This window comes from Caretta caretta, chromosome 2, assembly GCF_965140235.1.
Source record: "Caretta caretta isolate rCarCar2 chromosome 2, rCarCar1.hap1, whole genome shotgun sequence".
Lineage (NCBI taxonomy): Eukaryota > Metazoa > Chordata > Testudines > Cheloniidae > Caretta > Caretta caretta.
The window spans coordinates 268,155,437-268,181,337 of NC_134207.1; the positions used below are offsets into that span (position 1 = coordinate 268,155,437).

Here is a 25,901-nt window from a genome sequence, read left to right on the forward strand (position 1 = left end):
GCCCAGCCCGCAGCGGGAGCGGGGCTCGGCCGGGCCGGGCCCGCGGGAGCAGCCCCGCCCGGGGGGGCCATGGCCGAGCGGGCCGCTGCCCAGGTAAGGGCCCGGCGGGCGGGGGGGCCTCGGGCCCCGGGGATCTGCGCGGTCTCTGGCGTTGGTAGCAGCCCCTGGGGGCCGTGCAGGCGGCTCCGGGCTCGCTCCGGGGTGAAAGCGAGACCCCGCCCCGGGCCCGGTGGGGTTGTGAGCCCCGCGGCAGCTGGCATCGCCCCCGTGGGTTGTTTTCCTCCTGCTGCCTCAGGATCCTCCTCCGGCCCGAGCTTCCCTCCCTCGCCTTCGGGTAGAGCAGGTGCGTGTGAGCCCCAGGCTTTGCTCCGCTGCGCTGCCTTTTGAAGCCCCTTTCTCCTGGGTCAGAGCTGGGGAATGGTGGCCCCCCATTTCTCCGTGCCTCTGAGCTGTTAGCTGGGCATGTGCCCCCCAACCTCAGCTTGGTGTCTTGTCCTGAACAGGCTCCGGCCGCCTCCTGCCCCGGGCGGCCCCTGCCCGCTGCCGGAGGGACCCCCCGGAGAGAGGGGCAGCTGCAAAGGGCAGAGATGTCCCTCGCTGTCCTGGCTGCCCTCCAAGCCGCGGAGAGGAAGGTGGACTCTCAGGCCGCACGGTTACTGAGTCTGGAGGGGAGAACGGGGATGTCCGAGAAGAAACTAATAGACTGTGAGAAGACGGTGGCGGAGTTCGGGAACCAGCTGGAGAGTAAGTGGGCCGTGCTGGGAACTCTGATCCAGGAGTATGGGCTGCTGCAGAGGAGGCTGGAGAACAGGAACTTCTGGATCCTGAGGCTCCCCCCAGGCGCTAAGGGAGAAGTCCCCAAGGTAACTGTCTAGGGACCTCCGTGGTCTCATCACTGTAGTATCTGAGGCCCAGATCCTGAAAGGTATTTAGGCCCCGAGTGCAAATATCCCAGCTCACAATGAGGAGCAGAAGTAAAGCTTGGTGCTGGATCAAGTCAGGCTTGACAAAGCCCTGGCTGGGATGATTTAGTTGGGGATTGGTCTTGCTTTGAGCAGGGGGTTAGACTAGATGACCTCCTGAGGTCCCTTCCAACCCTGATATTCTATGATCGCCGTTTGACAGGATCTTTAATATTCCCGTGATCTCTGCACCACCCTGGAACAGTCTGATTTAGGAGCGTGATTGGGTGAGGTAAACACCTGCCTAGTGTTTGATTGACGAACCAGGTTTATCGTTCTCTGCCCTTACTCTCATGGTCTCCAAAATGCTTTTCCAATCGGGCTGCATACTTACTGCCAGTCAGCTGGGCTTCCCGCTTAGCCATTTGCTGGCCCTCAGACAGAGCAAGCCACAAAGCATCCAGCAGAGAACATAAGAATGGCCACGCTGAGTCAGACCAATGGTCCTTCTGGCCCGGTATCCTGTCTTCCAACAAGCGGCTGGAGCCTGATGCTTCAGAGGGAGTGAACAGCACAGGGCATTTTACTGAGGATCCATCCCCTGACATCCAGTCCCAGCTTCTAGCAGTCAGAGGCTAGGGACTCCCAGAGCATGGTGTTGCATCCCTGATCATCTTGGCTAATAGCTGTTGATGGACCCATGAATGTATCCAATAGATAGTGAAATAGTGGGCCTGTTGTGGGGGAACAGTGGCATAGCTCCTCCACTGAATGGTGAGAGAGAACTGGGTAATTGTGGGCAGATATATAAATGCCGCAGTTTGTTTTAGACCAAGGCATCTTTATCTAGCTTTCCAGTCTGGTCTCCAGTTGGGCACAGTTTAAAACAGGTGTAACCTGTCATGAGCAGCAGAAAGAGGTAGCCTAGAAGGAGAAGTCTCCTTTACATGTGTATAGCACCTTTCAGCTGGGTTGTAAGCACATTAAAGTGCTGGGGAAGCAGCATTATTGGTCCTGCTTTGAGCAGGGGGTTGGACTAGATGACCTCCTGAGGTCCCTTCCAACCCTGATATTCTAGGATTCTATGATTATCCCCATTGTACGTATGGGGATACAGAGGCACAGGATGGTCAAGGGAGATGGGATGGATCACTTGATGATTACCTGGTCTGTTCATTCCCTCTGAAACACCTGGCATTGGCCACTGTCGGAAGACAGGATAGTGGGCTAGATGGACCATTGGTCTGACCCAGTATGGCCGTTTTTATGTTCTTATGAGACTGCATGTCAGTATCGGAGCTGAGGTTAGATCCCAAGCCTGCTAACTTGAGTTTTCCTTCCTTACCGCTAGTCCATGCTCCTTCCCATTAATCCTCACTTGTAGGGATCAAAGAGTAAATTCCCTGTCCTTGTCCATTCCTGGTCTCCTCTGGCAAGAATACGAGCATGGGTACCAGTTCGTGCCATTTGTGATGTGGCTGCCTGTCTGAGAGGAACTAACCCAACACATTTCATGTATATAACCAAACAGCTGGTGGGACGTGCTGGGTGTTGGTCACTGTTGGTGCCTGGCCAGCTGTCTTTTAATATAAGATAAAAAGCAAGGTGTGTGCGGATAGGATGGCAGCAGAAAGTGCTGTGCGTGTAATGCTTGTGATTTCAGGTCCCGGTTATGTTTGAAGACATCTCAGTCCACTTCTCCAGGGAGGAGTGGGAGAATTTAGAAGAATGGCAGAAGGAGCTTTACAAGAACTTGATGAAAGACAGCTATGACTCTTTGATCTCCTTGGGTAAAAATCAGATTTCACATATTGATGAGAAGCTGTGAGCTAAGCAAAGTGTCAGGTTGCCAGGTTCACTGACTAAAGCTTAGGCCTAACCGGAGCCTAGGGCATGAAAGAAAGATGGGGACAGCACCTCAGCTAGTTCTTCCTTGTTTTTCCCCTTGGTGAGCTGCATAAATAAATAGTTAGGAGGTGACAGCTCCTTTGGGTTCAGGGGGGAGGGATAGCTCAGTGGTTTGAGCATTGGCCTGCTAAACCTAGGGTTGTGAGTTCAATCCTTGAGGGGGCCATTTAGGGATCTGGGGCAAAAATTGGGGATTGGCCCTGCTTCAAGCAGGGGGTTGGACTAGATGACCTCCTGAGGTCCCTTCCAACCCTAACCTTCTATGATTCTATGAATGAACATATAGGTCCCACAGAGCCTTTGCTCAGTGGTCAGTTCCACCCATCCTCCATTTGAAAGGAGCCTGGAACACACACAGCCCTGGCTCTGATACCTTCAGGTCTTGTCCTGTTTGTTTATTTGAAGGTTGCATTTATTTATGCATGTGCTTCGCCCCCGCATAGAAAACCCTGGGCTAGTCTGCGTGCAGGGTGTATGTGCCGTCGCTGCCTTGAAAGGGTGTTTTCTTGAATCAAAGCTGCATAGGTTATCAAGGGAACAGTGGTAGCCTCCAGCAGTTTAACATAATGTTCCATATTTATTACTAATACCACTTAAAACCCTACACACGTGTGCACACGCCCACAGGTTTAAGAGGAGATTGCGTTATGAGTCAAGGGAGCTGTTTTTCCCCCATATAGTAATTAACTAGCAATAAACCAAAATTATATTTTAATTTCTGCAGGCTCAGAAACATGCAATTATATAAACCATTCTATGTCTTTCCTCTCCCCATATCCCTTCCTTGGCCTGGCCTTGTCTTTGAAATAGACTCTGGCCTTTCCACAGGTTTGTCAATGGACAAGGGGATTATATTGGTGCAGTGAAGAAGTCTTCAAATTGCATCATTTCTGGGAATCTCTGCATCTCTTCTAGGAATTACAACCCTGCTCCCACCAAGGCTTTAATGTACTTTCTTGTACGGTCTTAGTTAACATTAGAATCTGTTCAGGTTGCTCTCTTCCTTCTGGTGAGAAACAGACGCTGTGGGGCTTGGTTTAGATTTTTTTAAAATTTCTGCCAGGTGCCTAGCAAATATTAATTAGACACTTTCTCTTTTAATGTCTCTTTCCATGAACAGACTGTACCATCTCCAAACCTGACATCCTATCACCGACTGATCAGGAGGAAGAACCAGGTGTCAGGGTGCAGGGAGCTCTGGAGGAGAGAGGAACCCCTGCAGATCCCAGCATTGGTGAGTAATAGATCTGAAACGGACAGTGGAGTGAAGCTGCTATGTGCTGTGTCAAATGACTAATTATATCTTCAGATTAAAAGATCACTAGCTAACAGTTTGCTTTCTTTAACCTTTGTAAACTTACCAGACGAAGGACTAAACTCTCTCTAGGATCTTGCACAGTGCCCCTCACTGGTATCTGTGTGCTTATCTGGTATCCGACCTTCCACTTAAACTTTCTTTTTATATGTATGATGTGGTTTCGATGCTCCTGGAAGAGGCTAGATTGACAGCCCAGGACTCCCCATTTGTCCTGTTTATTCACTTTAGTTACTTAGCGAAAAATCGAATAAAGCCTTCGGTAGCTCCTATTGTTCCATGGTTTCCGACACAATCCCCTTGCCCATGGATTTCTGTTGTCCTTGCCTGCGAGAGCTGTCACTCTTGGAATCTCCACCGATCTCATTCCCAACTGACTCTGAATCTAACACTCTGTGTACTCAGCATTCTGGGCATTCCGCACATCTGGACCCTAAAGTTTCCCTTTGTCCCATCTGGAGCCTTCTTAATGTCCATACCCATGTCCATTCAGCGCATGCCTCACCCCAGCAAAGGTCTGAGATCCACTTTTAATTTTTCATAGACAATTTAAAACACAAAGCAATGTTTCTCCTCTGTGTAAACAACAGTATCTTACATTTACAAAGGGCCTTTCATCCAACAGCCATCACAAACTACATGTGCACAGCACCACTGAAATGCAGCCACCTCTGGGATGGAAGGCCATAGTGACCACGTTGCATGCTGTACAGAAGTAGTAGGGAGAGGGTACTTTGGCTAAGGATGAGTACTCCTGAGGAATGTGTCTGAGCTCCTATCATCTCTGGAGAGCACCTCTATTTTTAAGGTCTTCTCTGAAATACCTTCCCCAGCCCTCACCCACATACATTGTAAAGACAGCATGAGACTCCATTTCTCTACCTGAGAAGGATTAAGAGCTCAGTTGACTCTCCTGGGATTTGAACCTGCGGTTCCAGAGTGTTTTGGTATTTCAAATCTGATGCTAAGCCATCGCCTCTCATATGAACTCCAAGAATGAGTGTGATAGAAGAAGAGTGTGATAATTAACTTGGCCAAAAAGGCATGACTAAAAATGTTTCCAAAGCTGAAGGAATATACCTGATACCAAAGCATCCCACAGTTTGCAGTCGGTTTTGAAATCTGTTATGAAGTGTTCAGTGGCTTCTGTGGCTTAGTGGATCAGATTCAGGACTGGGAATTGGGAGGCTGGAATTCTCTTCCGTACACCACTGCCTTGCTTTGTGGCCTGAGGCAAGCCAGGTCAACCTCCTAGTGCCTTCAAAGTGGATGTGTATGAGAGGGGATACTAATGTGTACCCATCTTGGTACAGCATTTTGAGCTTTCTGCATGAAAAATAATATGCAAGTATTACTTTTAGTCTGGAGAAGAGAAGACTGGGGACATGAGAACAGTTTTCAAGTACGTAAAAGGTTGTTACAAGGAGGAGGGAGAAGAATTGTTCTCATTAACCTCTGAGGATAGGACAAGAAGCAATGGGCTTAAATTGCAGCAAGGGTGGTTTAGGTTGGACATTGGGAAAAACTTCCTGTCAGGGTGGTTAAGCGTTGGAATAAATTGCCCAGGGAGGTTGTGGAATCTCTGTCATTGGAGATTTTTAAGAGCAGGTTGGACAAACCACTGTCAGGGATGGTCTAGAAAATACTTAGTCCTGCCATGAGTGCAGGGGACTGGACTAGATGACCTCTTGAGGTCCCTTCCAGTCCTATGATTCTGTGAAGCATTATAATTGCATGAGTAAAGTCTATACAAATCTGTGTTTGCACAGAACTTAGCAGGATGGGGGCTTGGGCTGTGACTGGGCTGCTAGGTGTTACAGCAATAAAATAACTCTGTTTATGTGAACAGACTCTCCAGTTCCGACACCTGACGTTTTATCTCAGGTTAAACTAGAGGAGGGGTCGTGCAGCAGAGATCAGCAACAATTGGAAGACCAAGAAATCCCTGCAGATCCCAACATGTGTGAGTTCTAGAGTAACAGCCTCTGTAAACTGGGAGAGAAGTCAAATGAGAGAGTCCAGCAAATCTCTTGTGGGTATCACACCGAGCAGGAGGGGATGGAAATATTTAGCACTTCCACAGCACTTTTTTTATCCATAGGGACTTGGAAAAGGAGGGGAAATGCCATTGTTCCTGTTTTACAGACTGGGAGACTGAAGCACAAAAGCGACTTGCCCGAGGTCACGCAGAGTCAGTGATCAGAAGACTGGGGTCTCTTCCACTCCAAAATGTCAGCCCTGTGCCTTAGCCCCTGATCCATGTGGGGTTATAGGTCAGTGCTGGGCTCGGGCCTGGAGAAGGGGAAAATTGAAACGGTCACTGTAGTGTATCAGCTGCCCCGTGAATCTGGCTGTTTGGGCAATTCAGCACACGTTGGGGTTAGGGCCAGCAGGTCATGGCGGCATTGGTACAGCTATCGGGAATTAGGAAGCTCTTGTATTTGCTATGCCCAACACAGGGGACATGATCACATGTATTAAGCGACTACATTCCCAGTGGTTTCTTATGCCCCAAGTAGATGAAATGGGGGGGAAAAAAACATTCTATTTTGTTGCAGCAGGTGATGGGCTTGTGATCAAAATGGAGGAGGGGACTGTCAGGGAAGGCCACGACAGCCCAGAGCCACATGGGGTGCAACTGGGGACATCCAGAGAGAGCGAGGTGCAGACTCCTGAGCGGGGAGCACCCTGTGAGAGTCTGCCTGGCCCGGTGATGCAGCTGAGGAACGACCTGGGGCAGCCCAAGGAATGCAGGGGCGGCTGGAATGAAATCGCTGAGCCCCAGGGCACTGCTGTCCCCCAACTCAGCCCGCCCACAGAGAGGCCCTTTCATTGCCTGCAGTGTGGCAAGAGCTTCACCCGGAAAGACACCCTGCTGTCCCACCAGCGCACCCACACCGGGGAGCGGCCCTACGCCTGCGCCCAGTGCGGCAAGACCTTTGCACAGCAGTCCAAGCTCCGCAGCCACCGCCGCACCCACACGGGCGAGCGCCCCTGCGCCCAGTGCGCCAAGAGCTTTGGCCGCAAGGAGCACTACACCCAGCACCAGAGGACCCACACGGAGGAGCGGCCCTTCATCTGCAGCCAGTGCGGGAAGAGCTTCCGCAGGTACTTCAACCTGACGGTGCACCAGTGCACCCACACCGGGGAGCGCCCTTACCCGTGCGGCCAGTGCAACAAGAGCTTCATCCACCGGTCGCGGCTCAACTACCACTCCCGCATCCACTCGGGGGAGCGGCCCTGCGCCCAGTGTGCCAAGCGCTTCGCCGAGCCCTCCAAGCTGGCTGTGCATTACCGAGTTCACACCGGCGAGCAGCCCTACTCCTGCCTCCAGTGCGGCAAGAGCTTCGGCCTGAAGAAAAGCCTCGCCGTCCACCAGCGGAGCCGCGCCCAGGAGCGGCCCTCCCAGTGCTCCCAGTGCAGTATCCACTTCATCTGCCAGTCCTACCTGGTCCGGCACCAGCTGGTCCACACCGGGGAGCGGCCCTACAAATGCACCCAGTGCGGCAAAAGCTACAGCCACAAGGAGCACCTCCAGAACCACGGGCGTATCCACACTGGGGAGCGGCCCTTCCAGTGCTCTGCTTGCGGGAAGAGTTTCATCCAGAAACATCACCTCCTGAAGCACCAGCGCATCCACACTGGGGAGCGCCCCTACCAGTGCGGGGAGTGCGGGAGGAGCTTCCGCTGCAAGGAGTCCCTGAAGGATCACGCCAGGGTTCATGGCACCGAGCTGGGTCACCCGCAGGCTGCGCCCAGCTCCAGGCAGGTATTGAAGATGGGCACTGTAGGGTGAGAATAAACCCTGGTGCTGATGGCAGCCCGGTGAATAGACATTGAGAACAGCAACACGGTAACGCAACAGGAAATGAGCAAGCCCCAAGCACCTGTCTGTCGCTACGCCCCAGGGGAAATTGCACAGCCCACGAGAACCTGTGTGCGCTCCCGCCTGTCACAGCCATGTGGCCTGACGAAGCTGCGTGGGTGTGAGGGAGCACGGCCGCGTCTCTAAACCAAAAAGCAAGAGCAATCTTACCCGCAGGCTGTTTGTGCAGGGCAAGTATCGGCCAAGGGAATGTGGGCTGCCAGTCTGCTTTTTTGATACAAGAAAACAACTCCTGTTGCTTTATGTTTATAGTTGCACCCCCAGTATCTGAGGTTAGAATTGGGGGCCATAGCATGAAAGCCACATCCCTAAAGATAACCATGCAGTGGTGTGAGGGAAACAGCTGTGGGGCATGAGGAAGACACGCTGAAGGGAAGAGAAATTGAGGCACTGACAGAATGAGTGGGGCCAAATGAATGAGTAAATGGCAGTGTAAGTTGTATGTTCGAGGCCTGGTGATCCCATGAGTTGCTTGTGAGAAATAAGAAGATGCCAGCAGTCAAAAGTGGTTAGCAAATGGGTGTAACTGGCAAAATGATGTAATTTGCAAGTAATTTTGGGGTTTCTCCTGCAATACAGCCTGAGTGCAGATCTTGGCAGGTAAAAGCCCCATCCCTACAAACTCTGGGATTCTGCTGTTCCTACTAATGTGACTGCTGGAAAACACGCTCCCTGCTCCGGGGCCAGCAGTTCTGGTCATCTCTTTGTAAAAACAGTATCTTCCTTTATCTCTGGTTTAAAAAGTGGTGTGTTGTTACCATATGGTTTAACGTGCACGGTATGTGTGTGATCTAGAATGATAACGTTACGTGTATGTATGTGTTTAAAAAATAGTTTTCTAATAATGTTCTTTCACCTTAATAAAAATTATTTTGGGCAAAGCAGTTCTGTTCCAGCGTTTGGGTCTGCAGCCTCTAGATGGTGCTCTTGGTTCTCAAGTTCTGTCATGATTATTTTTCCTTTGCTGTATCTGAGTAGTGAGGGGCCCTACTCCGCTTTGATAGGTGAGGTCAGAGCACAGGACTGGGGGCAGGGAATTCCTGTCCTAGTGCGGACTCATTCCCTTTGTGACTTTGGGCAAATCACTTCTCTCTCGCTCTCTCTGTTTCCCAGTGGTTAAAATGAGGATTAGTTCCTGGCCTGCTGTGAGGGTTAGTTTGTTAGTGGAGGTGCTCTCCACTAACAAAGATTTGCCTGGTTTTACAACAGGTTACATAAAAAGCACTAGTGAAGTCAGGACAAACTAAAACTTCATACAGACAATGGCTTGTTTATACTGCTCTATATGCTATACACTGAAATGTAAGTACAATATTTATATTCTAGTTTATTTTATAATTATATGGTAAAAATAAGAAAGTCGGCAATTTTTCAGTAATGTGCTGTGACGCTTTTGTTTTTGTTTTTTGTCTGATTTTGTAAGCAAGTAGTTTAAGTGAGGTGAAACTTGGGGTACACAAGGCGAAATCAGACTTCTGAACGGGATACAGTAGTCTGGAAAGATTGAGAGCCACTGCTCTAGAGCAACTAAGTAGTAAAACGATCCATCCCTGGAGGGCTGAGCACACTGACCGTTCTAGTGAGGATTTGGTTCTTATCTTGTGGGTCTTAGGCCAGTGGCATTACCCCTGACTGACACTGGTAGAAGAGAAGGGGATCAGGTCATCAGCTTTCATATAGCTCTTCACATATTTAAAGCACTGTACAGATGCTAAGCTAATTCATCCTTGGATCACTCCTGGAAGGTAGGTGGCTCAGTGTCATTATCATTTTACAGATGGGAAACTGAAGCATGGAGACGCTGTGACTGGCCTAAGTAAGTCAGTGGAAAAGCCAGGATTCCCCCTCCCACCATTTTCATGGAACGGAGACTTTCTTCTGCTGCAAATGCTGGCCCTGGGTCTCTCTGTCACACCAGTGTGACTCCACTGCGTGAACTGCACCAGCATAGCCTGTGAGAGAGTGTTGAATCAGGGCCACTAGCTACGCACCACTGTTCTGCACAGAGCAGGAAACTGAGGCACGGCTCTCTCCTCTGGCTAGGGATTTATACCATCCTCAACCTCAGGGTATCCTAGCACCTGCGGCCGGTGATTTGACTGCTCCTGCTTTCCTCTGACAGCTCCGCTGTGAGAATGGGCAGCATCCCCCACTCCGCTATGGTGGCTTAGGGCTGCAACAGTGAAATAGAATAGGTGACAGAGCAGTGGGTTATGCCCCAAGTGCCAGAGGGGTCAGAGACTCAGTCCAGACCCTTTGTAGCAGGAGCTGGGGATTGCTAGAATCCCCGGACCAGTGCCCTCATGGTCGCGCACGTGTGTTTGAAGAAATGGTTGATGCTGGCTCTCCAAAGGTATGTCTACACTGCAATACAAGGGGCTGGCGAGGCTGTAAAAGGGCAATGTAGTCACCTGGGCGAGGGCTGGGGGGTCCCAGAGCCCAATTTTATAGCCCCCCAGCCCACGCCGGCTGACATGGGCCAGCCCGGGGCTCTGATCCCGCGAAGAGCTGCCTGCCCTCGAGCACTGAGCGGCGCGGGATCAAGGCTGGGCCCCCAGTCAGTCATTCGTGGCTATATTTCTTTACCTTCTCCGGGCGTTTCCCTGCGGCCCCAGGGGCTGGGGTCTCCAGGGGCGAGGGGGAGTGCCGAGGACGGCGGGAGAGCAGCCCGGGCTGCGGCTAAAGGCGGGGGCGCCGGCCGCAGGGCGGGCGGGCTGGCAGGCTCGGCTCGGGGCGGGCGGGCAGGCTCGGGGCAGGGAGCCAGGCGGCGGGGCCGCTCCCGGGAGAGCGGCGCTGGCTGAGGCCGGGGCGGCTGCCGGAGCAGCTTCTGGCGGCCGGAGCCCCCGCAGGGCGCTGGCCCGGCACGGCCCCTGCTGGTCCCTCGCCCCGGCGGATACAGGACAAGCCCCTGCGCCCCGGCTCCTGCGCATGGACCGGGCCCGGCGGCGAGCTCGGAGCTCGCTGCGCCCGCGCCCGGTAGGCGGCACTGCTCGGAGCTCGCCGCCCCTGGCGCGCCGGCCGCCCGCGCTCTTCGCAGGACCAACGAGGCGGCGGCGGCGGCGGCTCCCTCCCAGGCTGCACTCGGGCCGCTCCCTCCCCAGCATGGCCGCGGGACCCGGCCCACGCCCCTAGCGAGCCCCGGCCCGGCCGCTTCCCCCCAGAGCCAGCCAGCGCGGGGCCATGGCCGAGTGGGCCCCCGCCCAGGTAAGGGAGCGCCGCGCTGGGGCCGGGCGCGGCCCGCGGGCTGAGCCGGGAGCGGGGCTTGGCCGCAGCCCGGGCGCGGGGACCGGCCCGGCTCGTGCCGCCGAGCCCGCCCGGGGGCTCCCGGCCGCAGCGCGCGGGTTGGGGGGGGCGGGGGGCTCGCGGCTCCTGGCAGCGCGGGCCGGCCCGGGGGGGGGGGCTGCGAGTCGCCCCCCGCCGAGGGCTGTCTGAGAGGGTCATTTCCCCTCGTCCCGGCCCTCCTGGGCGATCCCAAAGCGCCCCGCCGAGAGGCAGCCCCCTCTGGGGGGCAGGACATCCGCGGAGGGCCCCAGCAGCGTGGGTCGGTCTGAGCAGGGGCGGTGGGGTGAGGCCTTTCGGGTTGGAAGTGCCCTGGCCGCCTTATTGTCCACGCGGAACAGCGGGCGTGAGGGGACTGCCTTGCCCCTGCCGGGATTTGAACCTTTGGATTCAGGCTAGGTGGGGACTTCTGGGCCGGATGGTGCAGCCGCAGGTCAGGACTGGGAAAGGGACACCTGGGCTTCACTGGGGCAGGAAAGTTGTTTTCAGCTGAGCTGGGGAATCAACAGCACTCCAGACTCTTGCCCAGTTGGCTCATTCCCTGAAGCATGAGTCCTTCTTGGGAGGCTTTTATGATTCATGGGAATGTCCAGGCCTGCCTTCATCCTCGCTGAGCTCTTGGCTTCAAACATACGTTGTGGCAGTGAGTTCCACCGACTTACACAATTTTGTTTGCTTAAAGTAATTTACTTTTCACTTTAATTGACCGTCCCCTTGTTCTTATGCTCCGAGAGAAGGTGAAGAGGAGTTCCTGACGGACTGTTTCTAGACCATTCGGTATTCTGTAGACCTGTATCGTCTCCTGCTCTGTCTATACTAAGCATCCCCAAGCTTTTCAATCTCTAAGGAAGTCTTTTTCAGGCCTCTAATTGTTTGTTGTCCATCTCTAATCCTCTTCTACTCTGCTTATTTTCTCTGAGAAAGAGTGACCAGAACTGACCCCAGGAGTCCAGCCAAGGGCGTCCCATTGAGTTGTATGATGGTGTAAAAACTAGAGCTGGCGGAAAACACAAATTCAATTTTGCAAAAAAAAGTTTGAGGTTTCAAAATTTATTTTCATTCTGCATCAGAAGGAAACCGGGACCTTTTGAAATTTTCTGTGAAAAAACATGAATGAGAGATTCCCTCTAGAATAGCCAATAGCCCAGTGATGGGATGTCAGAGACCTCAGTTCAAATCCCTGTTCTAACCATTGGGGTGAGATGCTCTCTGGTTTTGACCAGCAATTCCATCCTAGACTCGGGAAACCTTCCTGACAAAAGTTTCCTCAAAACGGATCCATTTCTGTGAAAAATTTCAGGTTAGACAAATCAGCATTTTCTAGTCAGGGAAAAAGTTTGTTGAAAAATTCCCAGCCCACTAGAACAATAATCTGCTCAGTATAGTTTTCTGTCCTGCTCCTCGTGCATCTGACATTGTCTTTGCTTTTTCTGATCACAGCTACATGTTGATTTGGTAGACTGAAGTTTGGATTTCACACAGCGTGCCCGGGAAGCTCAAAATACATCCTCCAGAGTGGGTTACATTGTGTCTGTCAACAAGGAATTTCATCTGCCCTTGTGCTGTCCATCCGCCCAAGCTGGAAATGTCCCTCTTGAGCCTTCTTTAGTCCTGACTAACTTGAATTACTTTTGCCATCGTCAGACCTTTGCCCCCTTCTTCCCAGTTAGTAAATATCTTAGTCACTGATCCTAGTGCAGATCCGTGGGGCACCTCCCTCTTCACCATTTGCCATGATGGAAAATTGGCCGTTCATGCCTGCTGGCCCTGAAAGGTCTGCCCAAAGCCAGGTAGAGTCCATAGACTATGGCTTCTACTTTTCTGCTAAATTCTTTTGCTCTGTGTTGCCCTCATCCTCCCAACCTGCACCCTCCTCATTTGATTAGTCATCTGTTGTGTCCTGTCTCTGACCTGTAGATTGTGAGCTTTCTGGAGCAAAGTCTCTGTCATTTTTCTGTGCAGCATCTACCACTACGGAGCCTTGATCCTCGGTTAGGCTTCCTAACTCCTGCTGTGATAACCATGAGTGGAAAGACTCCCATTGGTTTCAGTGGGCTTTGGATCAGGTCCTGACTGGTGTTAGTGGGAGCAAATGACTATTCCAGCTATCCCACTGATGAACATGGTATAAATACCTAGATAGGCTCCACTGAAATAACTGTCACCCGCGCACTGTCCTGTGCTCAGTGTAACATCAGGGAGGTGTTTTGTTTGGATGCCACTCAAGTGCTGTGTGTTTTGTTTGTTGTGACTGAAGCTAATTTCTGTTGCATCCCCTGCACATGCTCCCTTCCTCCCTGGGCCGTGCTTCTCATCTATCACGTTCTCTTCTCCCCAGGCTTCCCTGGGCTGGCCTGGCCTGGCTGGACATTCCTCTGCAGGTTAGAATGTTGTTTGTGGGAGGAGGAATTCACTACAATAAGAACTGACCTAGTTTGCCTCTTTTCCTTTCGGCCAGTGAATATTTGCCAGTCTTTGTACTTTCTTTCCAGTTGGGGTTGGAAGCCCAAGTAGTGAAGTGGGGAAGTATGGCCTTGCATTTCTAGATTGGCTGGCAACAGGATGCACTGGAATTCACAGACGAGAGCTTGAGTTCCTGAGAGATCCAGGCCAAATCCCAGCCAGTGAGGTTCAGATAAACACTGGGATGTTTGGATCCTGATCCGCATCCTCCCTGATCCTTTAGCGTTTTGCCACTGAATAAACACGACTTCAGCCGTTGTTGATTTCTCTCCCTGCAAACAGATTCAGGAATGGAACGTCGAGGCACAGCATCTGCTGCCTTTGCAGCCGCCCCTTGTCCCCGAGCGCGCTCACATGAGAGAAGCACAGCTGCACACGGCAGAGGCCTCTCTCTGGACTGTGGTGGCCACAGTGCAGGCCATGGAGCGGAAGATCGATCTGCTGGCCACACGCCTGCTGAGCCTGGAGGGGAGATCTGGGACGGCCGAGAAGAAATTAATAGACTGTGAAAAAACAGCAATGGAGTTCAATAACCAGCTGGAGAGTAAGTGGGCCGTGCTGGGAACTCTGATCCAGGAGTATGGGCTGCTGCAGAGGAGGCTGGAGAACGTGGAGAACCTGCTGAAGAACAGGAACTTCTGGGTCCTGAGACTCCCCCCAGGCACTAAAGGGGAGGTCCCCAAGGTAACGATACCCCAGCTAGTGCTGAGAAGCATGTGCTGAAATGTTCTGTAATATCTCCATGATGTGTAGGTCCTTGTGTTTACTGCTGTGGAATTGCTTGGAATGAGGAGGAGCGGTAATGCTGGATAATACGGTGGGTCAGTGTAACTCCGCTTTCTTTCCTGTGAATCTTTGTGTGACGTTGACGTTGGGGGAAGGTGTTGGCTTGGTGGCACTGGAGACCGAAGTCTTCCTGTGTCTGAGAGGAGCGGGCAGCGCTCCGAGCTTCCCTCCGCTGTCTCACCGCAACCCTCTCCTGGAAGAACCATTGAACTAGAGCAGTTCAGCCTCCATGGCCCATTTGGTCTTTGGCCTGTTTGTTGAGACTGCCAACAAAGGTGTCAACTGGCACCAAAAGGGATGCTGACTTTGGTTATATGGACACTGTTCCCTGGGCGTTGGACTGAGACTCCCAGCTTACACAGGTAGATTTTTAGGGCCCATTGCGATTGTCTGGTCTGACCTCCTGCCTAACGCAGGCCAGTTCTACTGACCTCCCACACGCTTGTGATTGCAGATGCCGGTGACGTTTGTCGACGTGGCTGTCTATTTCTCTGCGGAGGAGTGGAAGAATTTGGAAGACTGGCAGAAGGAGCTGTACAATAACCTCGTGAAGGAGAACTATGAATCTTTGAGCTCGCTGGGTAAACATGCGTTTTCATTGCTTACCGGACGGTGTGTGTGATCTGTGATGTGCCGGAGACAGTCCCAGCTCCAGGCAGAGCGCAAGGCCTTTTCATTTCAGCCGGGGCAGTGGCTAGACTCTCCCGAAGGTTAGCAATTAGACCTCCAATCCACACTCCCTCCCATTTAATGGGAGAGACTCACCTGCCCTGTCATGGGTCCAATCCATCCGTCTCCAGGGTTTGTTATCTCTGGAGTCGTGCTTGCTGACATCAGGGCTAAAATTGCCCCAATACTGATCTTTACTTGTGCATGTTCAGCATGGCTCTGCATGGCACTAGTGAAAAATCCGCTTTGTTAATGCGGAGCCAGGTGAGTAGACGTACAGGCGGGTGTTGCTTTCCCTGCCTTGGACTGGTTTGAGCTGCTGTAGTTTTATGAATAGGTGAGTGGTTTACCATCTGTACTTTGTGAGCTCCTCTCCATACGGAGATCTTCGAATTTAGAGCACAGCCCACCTTCCCCTGAATGCTTTACCTTCCCACAGGGTCTTTGTCAATAGCTTTTGCTGCAAAGTTCCCCCCGTCCCCTCCAGTGACGAAATGGGGTTGGCTTTAAATAAATGAAAGGTCTCTAACAATCGCACGCTGTAAAATGAAACATTGGGTTCCACTGGTATCTTTTCTGTGAACAGACCGTACCCGTTCCAAAGCGGACCCCGAGCCCCGGATTGAACGAGGGGAAGAGCCACGTGTCCAAGATCAGCAGAACTTAAAGGAGAGAGAAATCCCTCCAGAGCCCTGCACAGGTGAGGAATGAGATTCAAGCACTCAGAGACAGGGAGTGGAATGCGAATTGCAGCTGATGTGTCTGTGTCCCGTTCGAGGCCTGTTCACGTCGCTCATGGTTTTCCTCCAGTCCTGACTTCTTCAGCTCTTTTTGGTCTTTTAACCATTCAGGACACCTTCCCGTTGGTGTACCCTTTTACTTGGCTACACTCCTCAGCCTCTCACTGCTCGCTCCTTATCTCTGGTGATGGCTGTACCGTGGGCTCTAAACCACTTCTCTTAAGGCTTAACTCCTGCTTCACTTCGCCAGGGGAAGTTTTGAAGGCCAAAAGTATAACTGGGTTCAAAAAAGAGCTGGATACATTCATGGAGAATAGGTCTGTCAATGGCCATTAGCCAGGAGGGTCAGGGACGCAACTTATGATCTGGGTGTCCCTAAACTTCTGGCTCTCAGAAGTTGAGAGTGGAAGACAGGTGGATCATTCCTTGATTGCCTTGTTCTGTTCACTGCCCCTGAAGCTCTGGTACTGGCCCCTGTTGGAAGCAGGATGCTGGGCTAGATGGACCATTGGTTCGACCCGCTATGTGAGCTCTTCCGTACTGGGAAAGCAGTGATTTCTAGCTGGTGAGCATTGAGGCTTAGAGTGAGGACTCCTGGGTTCTGTTCCTAATTTTGTCACTGACTTGCTTTGGGATATTGAGCAAGTCACTTAAGCTCAGATTTTCAAAAGTGGCCTCTGATTTTGGGGGTCCCCATTTTTTTAGTGCCCAACTTGATACACCTCGTGTGTGATTTTTAGAGATGCTGATCACCTGGAGCTCCCATTGACTTCAAATTAAGTTCTGGATGCTCAGCACCTGGATAATGAGTTAGTTTAAAGTTAGGTCCCTATTGGAAAGTGTAGGCATAGCTGCTCTGTGCCTCAGTTTCCCCACCTGTGGAAGTGATCAATGCTTAGTACTTAATTACCTCAGAGAGATTTCGGAGCTTAATGAATTATTATTTCTAAAGCACCTCAGCAGGTCCAGTGATGTCACGTCCATGCATAGCATGATGATATGCTGTGTACCATATTCACCCCTCAGCCAAGAGCCTTGCTAACACGTTCGTGTCGATTCAGAACATGCCCCCTCCGGAGTGCGGAAACGGCATTGCTTTGAGATGGGTGTGAAGGGTTCAATGGCCGATACACGAACCTCTTCTAATTCTCTATCCCTTGAACAGAATCCCTGATGTCAACGCCCGACATTCTGTCCCGGATCAAACAAGAGGAGGGGCCTTTTGTCGGGGAGCAGCAGTTCTCGGAGGAGAGAGGCATCCCCGCGGATCCCTGCGCAGGTGACTAATCGATGCAAACAACTTGCAAATAGTGAGTGTGTGAGAGAGCAGGAAATTGAGCACAGCTTCCTCGTAGAACTCTGCTGGTTCTGTAGCTTTGCTCATCCATTTCATGGGTCTTGTCCTGCCACTGACTTGAACGACCTTGGGCAAGTCACTTGAGGCCCAAATTTAGCAGCCTCTGATTTTGGAGGCGGGGGGGAAGGAGGGGAGGCCTCCATTTCATCCTAGATGCCAGCTTCTTCTGATTCTAATCCCTCCTTTTTGTGAGCGGTCTGACCTCCAGGGCACAGGACAGGTTTGAATGGCCTCATGCACCTGTCTGCATCCCTTCTGGCTCCCCCCAACGCAGAGTCTGGCCATCCACTTGAGAGCAGAGTGTTCTGTGGATATTAGAAAGCAGCGTGTTTTCATTTTCTCCCTCAGGTGCAGACGCTCTGATTTCTGCCCAGGACTTTTTATCCTGGATTAAGCAAGAGGAAGAGCCCTGTGTCCGGGATTCATGGGAGCTGGCCGAAAGAGAAATCCTCACTGGCCCTGGCCCAGGTGAGCAATGGCTTAAAAGAAGCCAAAACCAGGGGCTAAAGCGCAAAAATCAGCAGTCCAGCTGCCCCTTGGGAGCGCTCCTGCAGTTGGGAAGGTTTGTCCTGTCTTCGTGGCAGACACCAGTTCATAGATTTTTAAGGCTGGAAGGGACTAGTGTGATCGTGTCGTCTGATCTCGTGTATAAAGATGGCCAAAGAATCTCCCTCCAAGTGATTCCTGCAGAAGCTTCCTGATCGGTCTAGATCTGGGCAGCTTCCCTCTTCCTTCCTTCGTCCACACGGCCTTTCACAGAGTCTTCAGCTGGCTGTGGCTGAAGTGGCATCAGGCTGGGTCTACACCTGAATGTTCGGCAGGCATAGCTGTGTTGGTGAGAAGTGTGAAAAATCTCACACACGCACACACACACACATACCTGTGCTATCAAAAGCCCCAGTGTAGACACAGTTATCCCAGCAAAAAGTCTCTTTGCTGGCATAGCTCATTTCATTTGGGGAGTGGGTATCCGCATTCCTGGCGAAAAGATGCTACGAGAGGGTTTGCTGGTGGAGCCGGACCTAGTACAGTGACCGACTCAAGGAGCTCAGTGGGTTTAGCTTGACAAAGAGGAGGTGCAGGGGTGAGTTGATGACAGTCTGTAAGTACCTCCATGGGGAGCCAATATCCAGGCTAGCAGAGACAGCAGGTCTAACACAACCCAATGGCTGGAAACAAACTAGACAAGTTCAGACTGGCAACAAGGTGCAGTTTCTAACAGTGAGAGTCGTTAACCATGGGAATGTTTTACCAGGGGTTGTGGTGGGTTCTCCAGCACTGACCACTTTTAAATCAAGATGGGATGTTTTTCAAAAAACAATCTGCTCTAGGGTTTATTTGTGGGCGGGTCTAGATGATCACAGTGGTCCCTTGGGGTGCATGCTATCCTGGGGCTGTGGTGGGGAGAGAGGACCCCCTTCTCCCCCACAGCCCTCTTTCACCACAGCAGCTCGGGACTGGGGGAAAGGCGCCTCGCTCTGGCAGAGCTGAGCTGGGCCGAGGGAGGGGCTCCTCTCCCCGGCAGCTCCGGTGGGCCTGGGCCAGGCCGGGGGAGGGGCTCCTCTCCCCTGGCGGCGGCAAGTCTGGGGCAGGTCCGCGCTGGGGCTGGCAGGGAGGGGCGCCTCTCCCCGCCACAGCCCTGAGCCCCTGTCCGGGTTTAGTAGGCAGCTGCACGGCCGTGCAGCTTAGAGGGAACTTAGATGCTGCCTTCCTCTCCTATGCGCTATCCGAGATGGCCCGGAGCTGATCCCTGCGCAGAGCGCCTGCGTGAGGCCTAGTGGGGAACTTCCCCCGTTGTTTAGTCCCAGGGAGGGTTGCGTGTGCGCAGGTGGTTAGAGCCTCAGTGATTATAGCTGTTGAGAAGCGATTAAATGCTTTTTCATTTCCGCGTCTGCCACCCGGAATAACCCCTGTTTCAAATACCTCTGCCGTTGGCCAGAGACCTTGGAGTCTCATAGTACATTCCCCGGGACCTGTTCAACTCCATGTGTGCCCAAACCTTGGGAGACGGCTGCTCCTAGCTAGGAGTAGGCACCCATCTGGGATGTTTTGGCTTTAGCCTGCAACTGGTTAACGTGCTCAGCTGTGAAAGTACGACTTTGGGTTTGTTTGGTTTTCATAGCTGAGTGTCTGGCTGGGTGTTTCCAGTGATGAGCGCTCCTTTGGGTTTTGGTAGCACCTAGACTCTTTAACTGAGATTGTGCTGGGCTCTGCACGCCACGTAGCGAGAGACAGCCCTGCCATGAGAGCTCACGAGCTCCACAGACCAGACAGAGAAAACCCCATTGTACAGATGAGGAACTGAGTCTCAGAGAGACGAATGCCTTGGCCAAGGTGGATGTGACAGAGCTGGAAACGAAACCCACATCTCCTGCGTGCCAGCCAGGTGCCTGTTCGGCTGAGATCTTAATAATATGCTTAGAGTGGAAAATTGGCACAAACAATCTTTTCCCAAGCCAGAAACCTTTATTAGCGCTCCACTGTCTGATCACCATGTGACGGAGGGTCGTCACGCCGCTTAAAGCGTGACTGGAAGGCGCTCAGATACTGTGGCGATCAGGATGGTGTAAGGACCTGCCTAGAATAGAGTAGAACGGGGACAAAAGATGCTCTGGAGGGAGGGAGTTGGGACTCCTGGGTTCTCTCCCTACCCCCAGCCTCTCCTTCGGGCAGGAAGTCGGGAGGGAGCATACAGTAGGTGTTAGGAGCTGGGACCCAGCTCTCCTGGGATGCTCAGAGATTGAGGCCAGTAGGGACTGTTAGCTCATCTAGCTGGTGGTGAAGTGGTTAATGTTTGCTGAATTTTTTGTGCTCCTCGGTTAGGAGATGTGATAGGAGGGGAAAGTACTGTTATGACACATTAAAACAAATGGGGATTTTTGTCCTGCTGCCCTGGCCCAGGCCCTGTGAGGACTGTCGGGAATGATCTGCAAAGCCCTGTTTCCTATGTGGTTGGGGCCAGAGAGTGCTTTGGGTGGCAGTGACCCAATTCTCTCTGGATGAAATCCACCCCTGGGCCAGATACTGACCCTCTCTCCCGGGGCTGGGGCTGGCCTTCTTCAAGCAGCTGGATGTAACCAAGAGAGCTCAAACCCTTCTCACCGCTGGTCTCCATCCCAGTTCATCCTAGCCCAGGCCACTGAGACCCTCGGCTCCGTGGGACCGTGCTGTGGATCGGGGCCTTTTCCCCCAAAGAGCCAGGGATGAGATTCTCTTTCTTTCTTCCGGCAGGCGACGGGCTCATGGTGAAGTCGGAGGAGCAGCGTCACCGCCAGGCAGGCCCGGAAGAGCTGGGGCTCCTGGGGGGCTCTGGGGAGCCGCTCTACCAGGCCCCGGCCTACGGGAGCCAGCGTGGCTCGGTGACGCAGCAAGCCGACCCCGGCGAGAACAGACTGAGTAAATCCTTCCGCTCGGACGGCAGCTTCGGCGAGTTACCGGGCACCTTGATCCCGCGGGGAGCCGGCGTGCTGGGGGAGGAGCGGCCGCACGGCTGCGCCGAGTGCGGGAAGAGCTTCAGCGTGAAGAAGAGCCTGAAGATCCACCAGCGGAGCCACGCCAAGGAGCGGCCCTACGCCTGCGGGGAGTGCGGCAAGAGCTTCAACTGCCACTCGGGGCTGGTGCGGCACCAGATGATCCACCGCGGCGAGCGGCCCTACAAGTGTGAGGAGTGCGGGAAGAGCTACAGCCGCAAGGAGCACCTCCAGAACCACCAGCGGCTGCACACCGGCGAGCGGCCCTTCCAGTGCGCCGCCTGCGGGAAGAGCTTCATCCGCAAGCAGAACCTGCTCAAGCACCAGCGCATCCACACCGGGGAACGGCCCTACCAGTGCGGGGAGTGCGGGAGGAGCTTCCGCTACAAGGAGTCCCTCAAAGACCATCAGCGGGTTCATGGCGCGGAGCTGGGGCCCCCGCCTGGGCTCCCGCAGGCCCTAGGCGCTGGGGATTAGATCCTGGGACTCCGTGGACTAGACCACATGGCAGCTCGGGACTGGGTCGTAACCGACCACAAGTTAAATCCAAGGCAGCGAAGTGAAAAACCGTGCCAGAAACAAAGCTTTTACCAAATACGTCCGCGGGGCGCGAGGCAGCCGGGGTGTCTGGCACGTCCTCGGAGGGACCCCTAGCACGTTTTTCATACCCATCTCCCATCCCCTGGACCAGGCCCTTCCACGCAACCTTCAGAGAGAGCCGGAAAGGCTGGTGCATGCGCCGAATGCTGCTCCCCGCCTTCTCCCACACCCAGAGAACAGCCACGTCCCTTCCCGTCCCCCCGAGTCCCCACTAACGTCCCGCTCTGGTTCTAAACCCCCCCATGGCCTCACTCCTGGGTCTCTTCTCTAGAACCCGCTTCCTTTCTCCCGCTCCACACCCACAGCGGCAAGATTGTGTGAGAGCCTTCTTCTCTGCAGCTCCTGCCCCCAGAACCGCCTCTCCCCACATTTCTCCTCCCTCTGGATGTAGATTGATTCTTTCTCACCCGTTGCTCTGTGTCCCTGCCCCTGTTGTTTTTACATTTTAATTTCATAAGCGTGCAGTTAAACTCTGTCAGGTGTTTGGCGGTGTAGTTTTATATGGCAGATGCAATGCAAAATAAAGTTGTGTTGGGCTGTTCTTGGTGTTGGATCGTTCCTACAGCTAACCCTACGCAGCTGGCCAGCCCCATGAAATCCTAGGGGAGACCACTGTCATGAGCGCAGCAATGCGCTGCCTTCTGGGTTTTCACACTGATGGTGGCCCACCAGGGCCAGTGCACCCTGACTGGAGTCTCGTTTACGCTAAAGCTCTGCCAGTATAAAAGCGCCGTGATAGCTCCCCCGCTTTCCAAGCTCCTTGATGCCACTGGAGCAGTGGCAGGGCTTCTAATGTACATGAGGATCCGGCCCCTTTTTCTCCATCGGAACCTAATAGAAACTCCCTCCTCGCGGGTTTGCTTCTGCCCACGTTGGGGGCAGTGAGTGCCACTGGCATCCGCGGGCTTGGGCTCGTCTGACGCGTGCCACGCTAGTACAGACCCCCACTTGGTCCCCAACGAGCTGCCCGCTGGGGCCGCTACAGGCCAAACGAACCTGCTGCCAGGCAGAAGCACATCAGAACCTGGCACGTGGAAGTGGGTGATTCTGGTCCTGTCGGGTTGTGCTGATCAGCAGGGGTGTTATTACAGTCCTTGGATGTGTGCGGGGAGACCATGCTAACCAAGAACTGGGTATTGACACAGCAACATGCCCTTAAACCGCTGCTCCCTTCCCCATGAGCTGGCCGCCCCTGAACTCTATCGTTTCCTTATTTGTTAGCCTGGCGGGTGCGAGAAACACTCTGTAATCTCCAGTTAGGAGCCGCCTCACCTGCACGGCCCACTGAATCCATAGGACTTCAGTGGTCCCTCGTCCTGGCCTCTGCACGCACAGAGAGGAAGCCCCTGCTACAGCTGGCTACCCGAGATGCATGCTGCAGGGGAAGGGGTTACCACCAATCTCCCGTCCCCCAGTGCCCAAGAGGTGGTCCAGAGTCTCCATGGACCTGACTGGCTGATGTGTGTATGACCTTGCTCTGATCTGGTCTGTGTTGGGCCTGCGCCCATGTTCTCCTGTTGGGTCCTTCTGGTACATCTTGTCCCTACCCTAGTCCTCACTGGCTCAGTCGTGTCTCCTCAGTAGAGTTCTTTGGCCTCTGGCAATGACAGGTTCTTGGTTCCAAGTCCTCGTAACGTGGCAGGGACCCAGTGACTGATGGTGAAATGTAACCGCCTCTGATGTCCTTTTCCAGATGGTGCTATTTCCAAACCTTACCTCCTGTCCTGGACGGAAGAGCCATGTGTCAGGGACCGGGGGGACATAGCAGAGAGAGAGATCCCCACGGGACTCGGGACAGGTCAGTAATCCACCTACAGTAGCTGGAGTTGGAAAGAAAAACAGACCTAACCAAATCCTCTTAAACTCCTATATAAGGAGGAGAGAGGAAGGCCGGTGCAGTGGTCAGCCTGTAACTCCAGAGATCTGAGTTCATTCCCTGCCTGTGAGAATCACGCTGTGCCATGGTTCCCCATCTGCGTAATGAGGCTAACAGGGCTGCCCCTGTGGGAGGATAAATACAGGAAAGGTTGGGAGGTGCTTGGGGCCACAGGTGAAGTCTGTCCCCACAAGCCAACGACTCATGGGGCTGAGGCAGTTACAGCATGTCTGTTTCATAGCCAACAGTACGCGAAGAAGTGCTGTGGTCAGCATCACATGCAGCTGCCTGGGACTGCCCTAAGCCAACCAGGGACGCAGTTGGCAGCTGGGCGAGGTGGCCTGAGCAAGGCGCAAACCCACGACCTTCAGGCTTGCAGTGGAGCACCTTAGCCACTCAGCCACCGCCCCTCGAACTGTGGCGGAGCCGTAGGTAGAAAAGACGGTTGCTACTGAATTGCTCCAGAGTCTCATTGCTTCCCGTAGCAGCTTCCTGATCCCTGTACAGCAGCACCCCCCGCAAGGTGCCGGTGCTTTACACGTAAGCCCTCCCCATAATGGATCGTCACTCATGGCTTCCCACCGGTCACAGCTGCTAAACCTGCCATTGTGACCTTTCAGCAGGTCTCAAGCCCACCCCGGTTTCCTTTGGCTCCGGATCCTCAGGTGTGTCCAATTAGCCCACCCCCCAGAGAGAACGCCACTGGGCGGAGCCCTGTTTCGGGAGCTGCTTTTCTGATCTCCGTGGGACACTTTGTAATGTTGTTCTCTCTCCTGCCAACAGAATCTCTAGTTTCCCCCAAGGGAGCTGTGGCCCAGACAGAAGAAGGGGAAGAGGCCTGTGTTGGGAGCCGGCAGGACTCCAGGGAAAGAGAAACATTGATGGCTTTGAGCACCAGTGAGTGATAGTTTGAATGTGGCCTTTTGGCCCATAGCTCTTAACAGGCTTCACAAACTCTAGCTAATGAGAGAGGGCAGCACTCAGGATAACGATCAGACCTCTCTCCCCATCCCGCACAGGTCAGTTTAGATTCTGTCTGTCTAGGTGGATTCTCAGATGGCCCTTAGCAGCATAGTACCGGAGCTCTTCAGAGCAGGGATGTCTCTTATCATGTGTTTGGACCATGCCAGGTACAGAGGGGACCTGATCTCGGCTGGAGCCGAGCGGGGGCTCGTTCTCCTGGCACAAAGGTGGCTGGATTCTCTCTGTGTTCCAGGTGGGACTGTGACCAAAACGGAGGTGCAGTGTCTTGAGGAGCATCCCCCCCATCGCGAGCAGCACCAGATGATGTCGGAAAGGCAGGTTTTCTGGAGTCCTGAGCAGAGAGATCCCTGGGATGCCCACGTGGTGGAGGATCGGTGCGGAGCTGCGCTCAGTAAATCCTCTGAGCAGCCAGTCCTGCTTCCAGGGTCAGAATCTCCGTTGCCCTCCGCGGGGGCAGGATCGGGGCCTGGCTGGGGCAGAGTTCCCTGCGAGAGCCGAGATGCGGCTGCCCCTTACGTCGCGCGGGCAGGAGAGAGGCCCTTTGTCTCGAGTGCCGTGAAATCCCAGGCCTGCTCCCCGGCAGATGAGCCAGTCCAGTACGGAAGGAGCTTCCCCCAGCCCACACGCAGTGGGCAGAGGCCCTGTGCCCGCAGCGAGGGCGGCCAGAACGTCAAGCAGCGGCAGAACCTGATTATCCACCTGAGAACCCACGGCAAGGCCAAGCCCCACCAGTGCAGCCAGTGCGGGCAGAGCTTCCTCCACCGCTCCCGGCTCACCTACCACACCCGCATCCACACCGGCGAGCGGCCCTTCCAGTGCGCCGCCTGCGGGAAATGCTACAGCCGCAAGGAGCACCTCCAGAACCACCAGCGGCTGCACACCGGCGAGCGGCCCTTCCAGTGCGCCGCCTGCGGGAAATGCTACAGCCGCAAGGAGCACCTCCAGAACCACCAGCGCGTCCACACCGGCGAGCGGCCCTTCCAGTGCGCCGCCTGCGGGAAGAGCTTCATCCGCAAGCAGAACCTGCTCAAGCACCAGCGCGTCCACAACGGCGAGCGGCCCTTCCCGTGCGGGGAGTGCGGGAGGAGCTTCCGCTACAAGGAGTCCCTCAAAGACCATCGGCGAACTCACAGTGCTGAGCCAGGGCCGGCCCCCAGCCTGCACCCAGATGCCTCTGTGCGAGAGCGGAGCTGAGGGGAGGTCTGGGAGCTGATGATGATACTCAGCCCTTGTGCAAGGTTTCCCCTGGGCTGGGCCCAGAGGAGCCTGGCTCTCCCCAAGCGGGGGCAGGAAAAGTGAAAGGACTTGGTCACGCAGTGGCAGGAATCGAACTTGGGGCTCCTGGATCCCAGCCCTGTGCTCTAACCACTAGACCACATTGCTTTCCTCTAGCAGGAAACTTCATGTGGCTAAAACCCTCTGTGAAACTGAGCTGAGCACATTTCTCTGCATTCTTCTGCCCCCTCTGCTCATGTAGGCCTGGTCTCTGCCACCCGGAACAGTGTCACATCTTCGGGCATCACAGCCTTCTCCTCTGCAGCTCCTGCTGCCCTGAACCTCTCCAGCTGCTTTCAGATCTCCTGGGGATGTAGGGAGCCATCCTTGCCCTCGTCCCTCTCTCTGTTTCTCTTGCACAATGGAGAATAAAGTTTGGCTGAATTCTGCT

General features: G+C 53.9%; 1 protein-coding gene across 1 annotated transcript; it reads left to right on the forward strand.

Annotated features, from left to right (window-relative positions):
- On the forward strand, nucleotides 1-25,901 carry LOC125632976 (uncharacterized). The gene is made up of 16 exons (XM_075124758.1): nucleotides 1-93; nucleotides 504-863; nucleotides 2,566-2,692; nucleotides 3,931-4,044; nucleotides 5,975-6,088; nucleotides 6,684-7,917; nucleotides 10,202-10,364; nucleotides 14,036-14,437; nucleotides 14,994-15,120; nucleotides 15,795-15,908; nucleotides 17,114-17,227; nucleotides 17,654-17,773; nucleotides 20,537-21,244; nucleotides 23,069-23,173; nucleotides 24,035-24,148; nucleotides 24,468-25,901. Exons 1-16 carry the CDS (start codon nucleotides 70-72, stop codon nucleotides 25,427-25,429), a joined length of 4,902 nt encoding a protein of 1,633 aa, XP_074980859.1. The 5' UTR covers nucleotides 1-69; the 3' UTR covers nucleotides 25,430-25,901.

Excerpts from the sequence above, each read along its gene's own strand:
- LOC125632976 (XM_075124758.1), top strand. The coding sequence starts at position 70 with ATGGCCGAGCGGGCCGCTGCCCAG. Across the intron at positions 7,918-10,201 it reads TTGAAGATGGGCACTGTAGG|AATAGGTGACAGAGCAGTGG; the intron begins GTGAGAATAAAC and ends ACAGTGAAATAG. Across the intron at positions 21,245-23,068 it reads CCCGCAGGCCCTAGGCGCTG|ATGGTGCTATTTCCAAACCT; the intron begins GGGATTAGATCC and ends GTCCTTTTCCAG.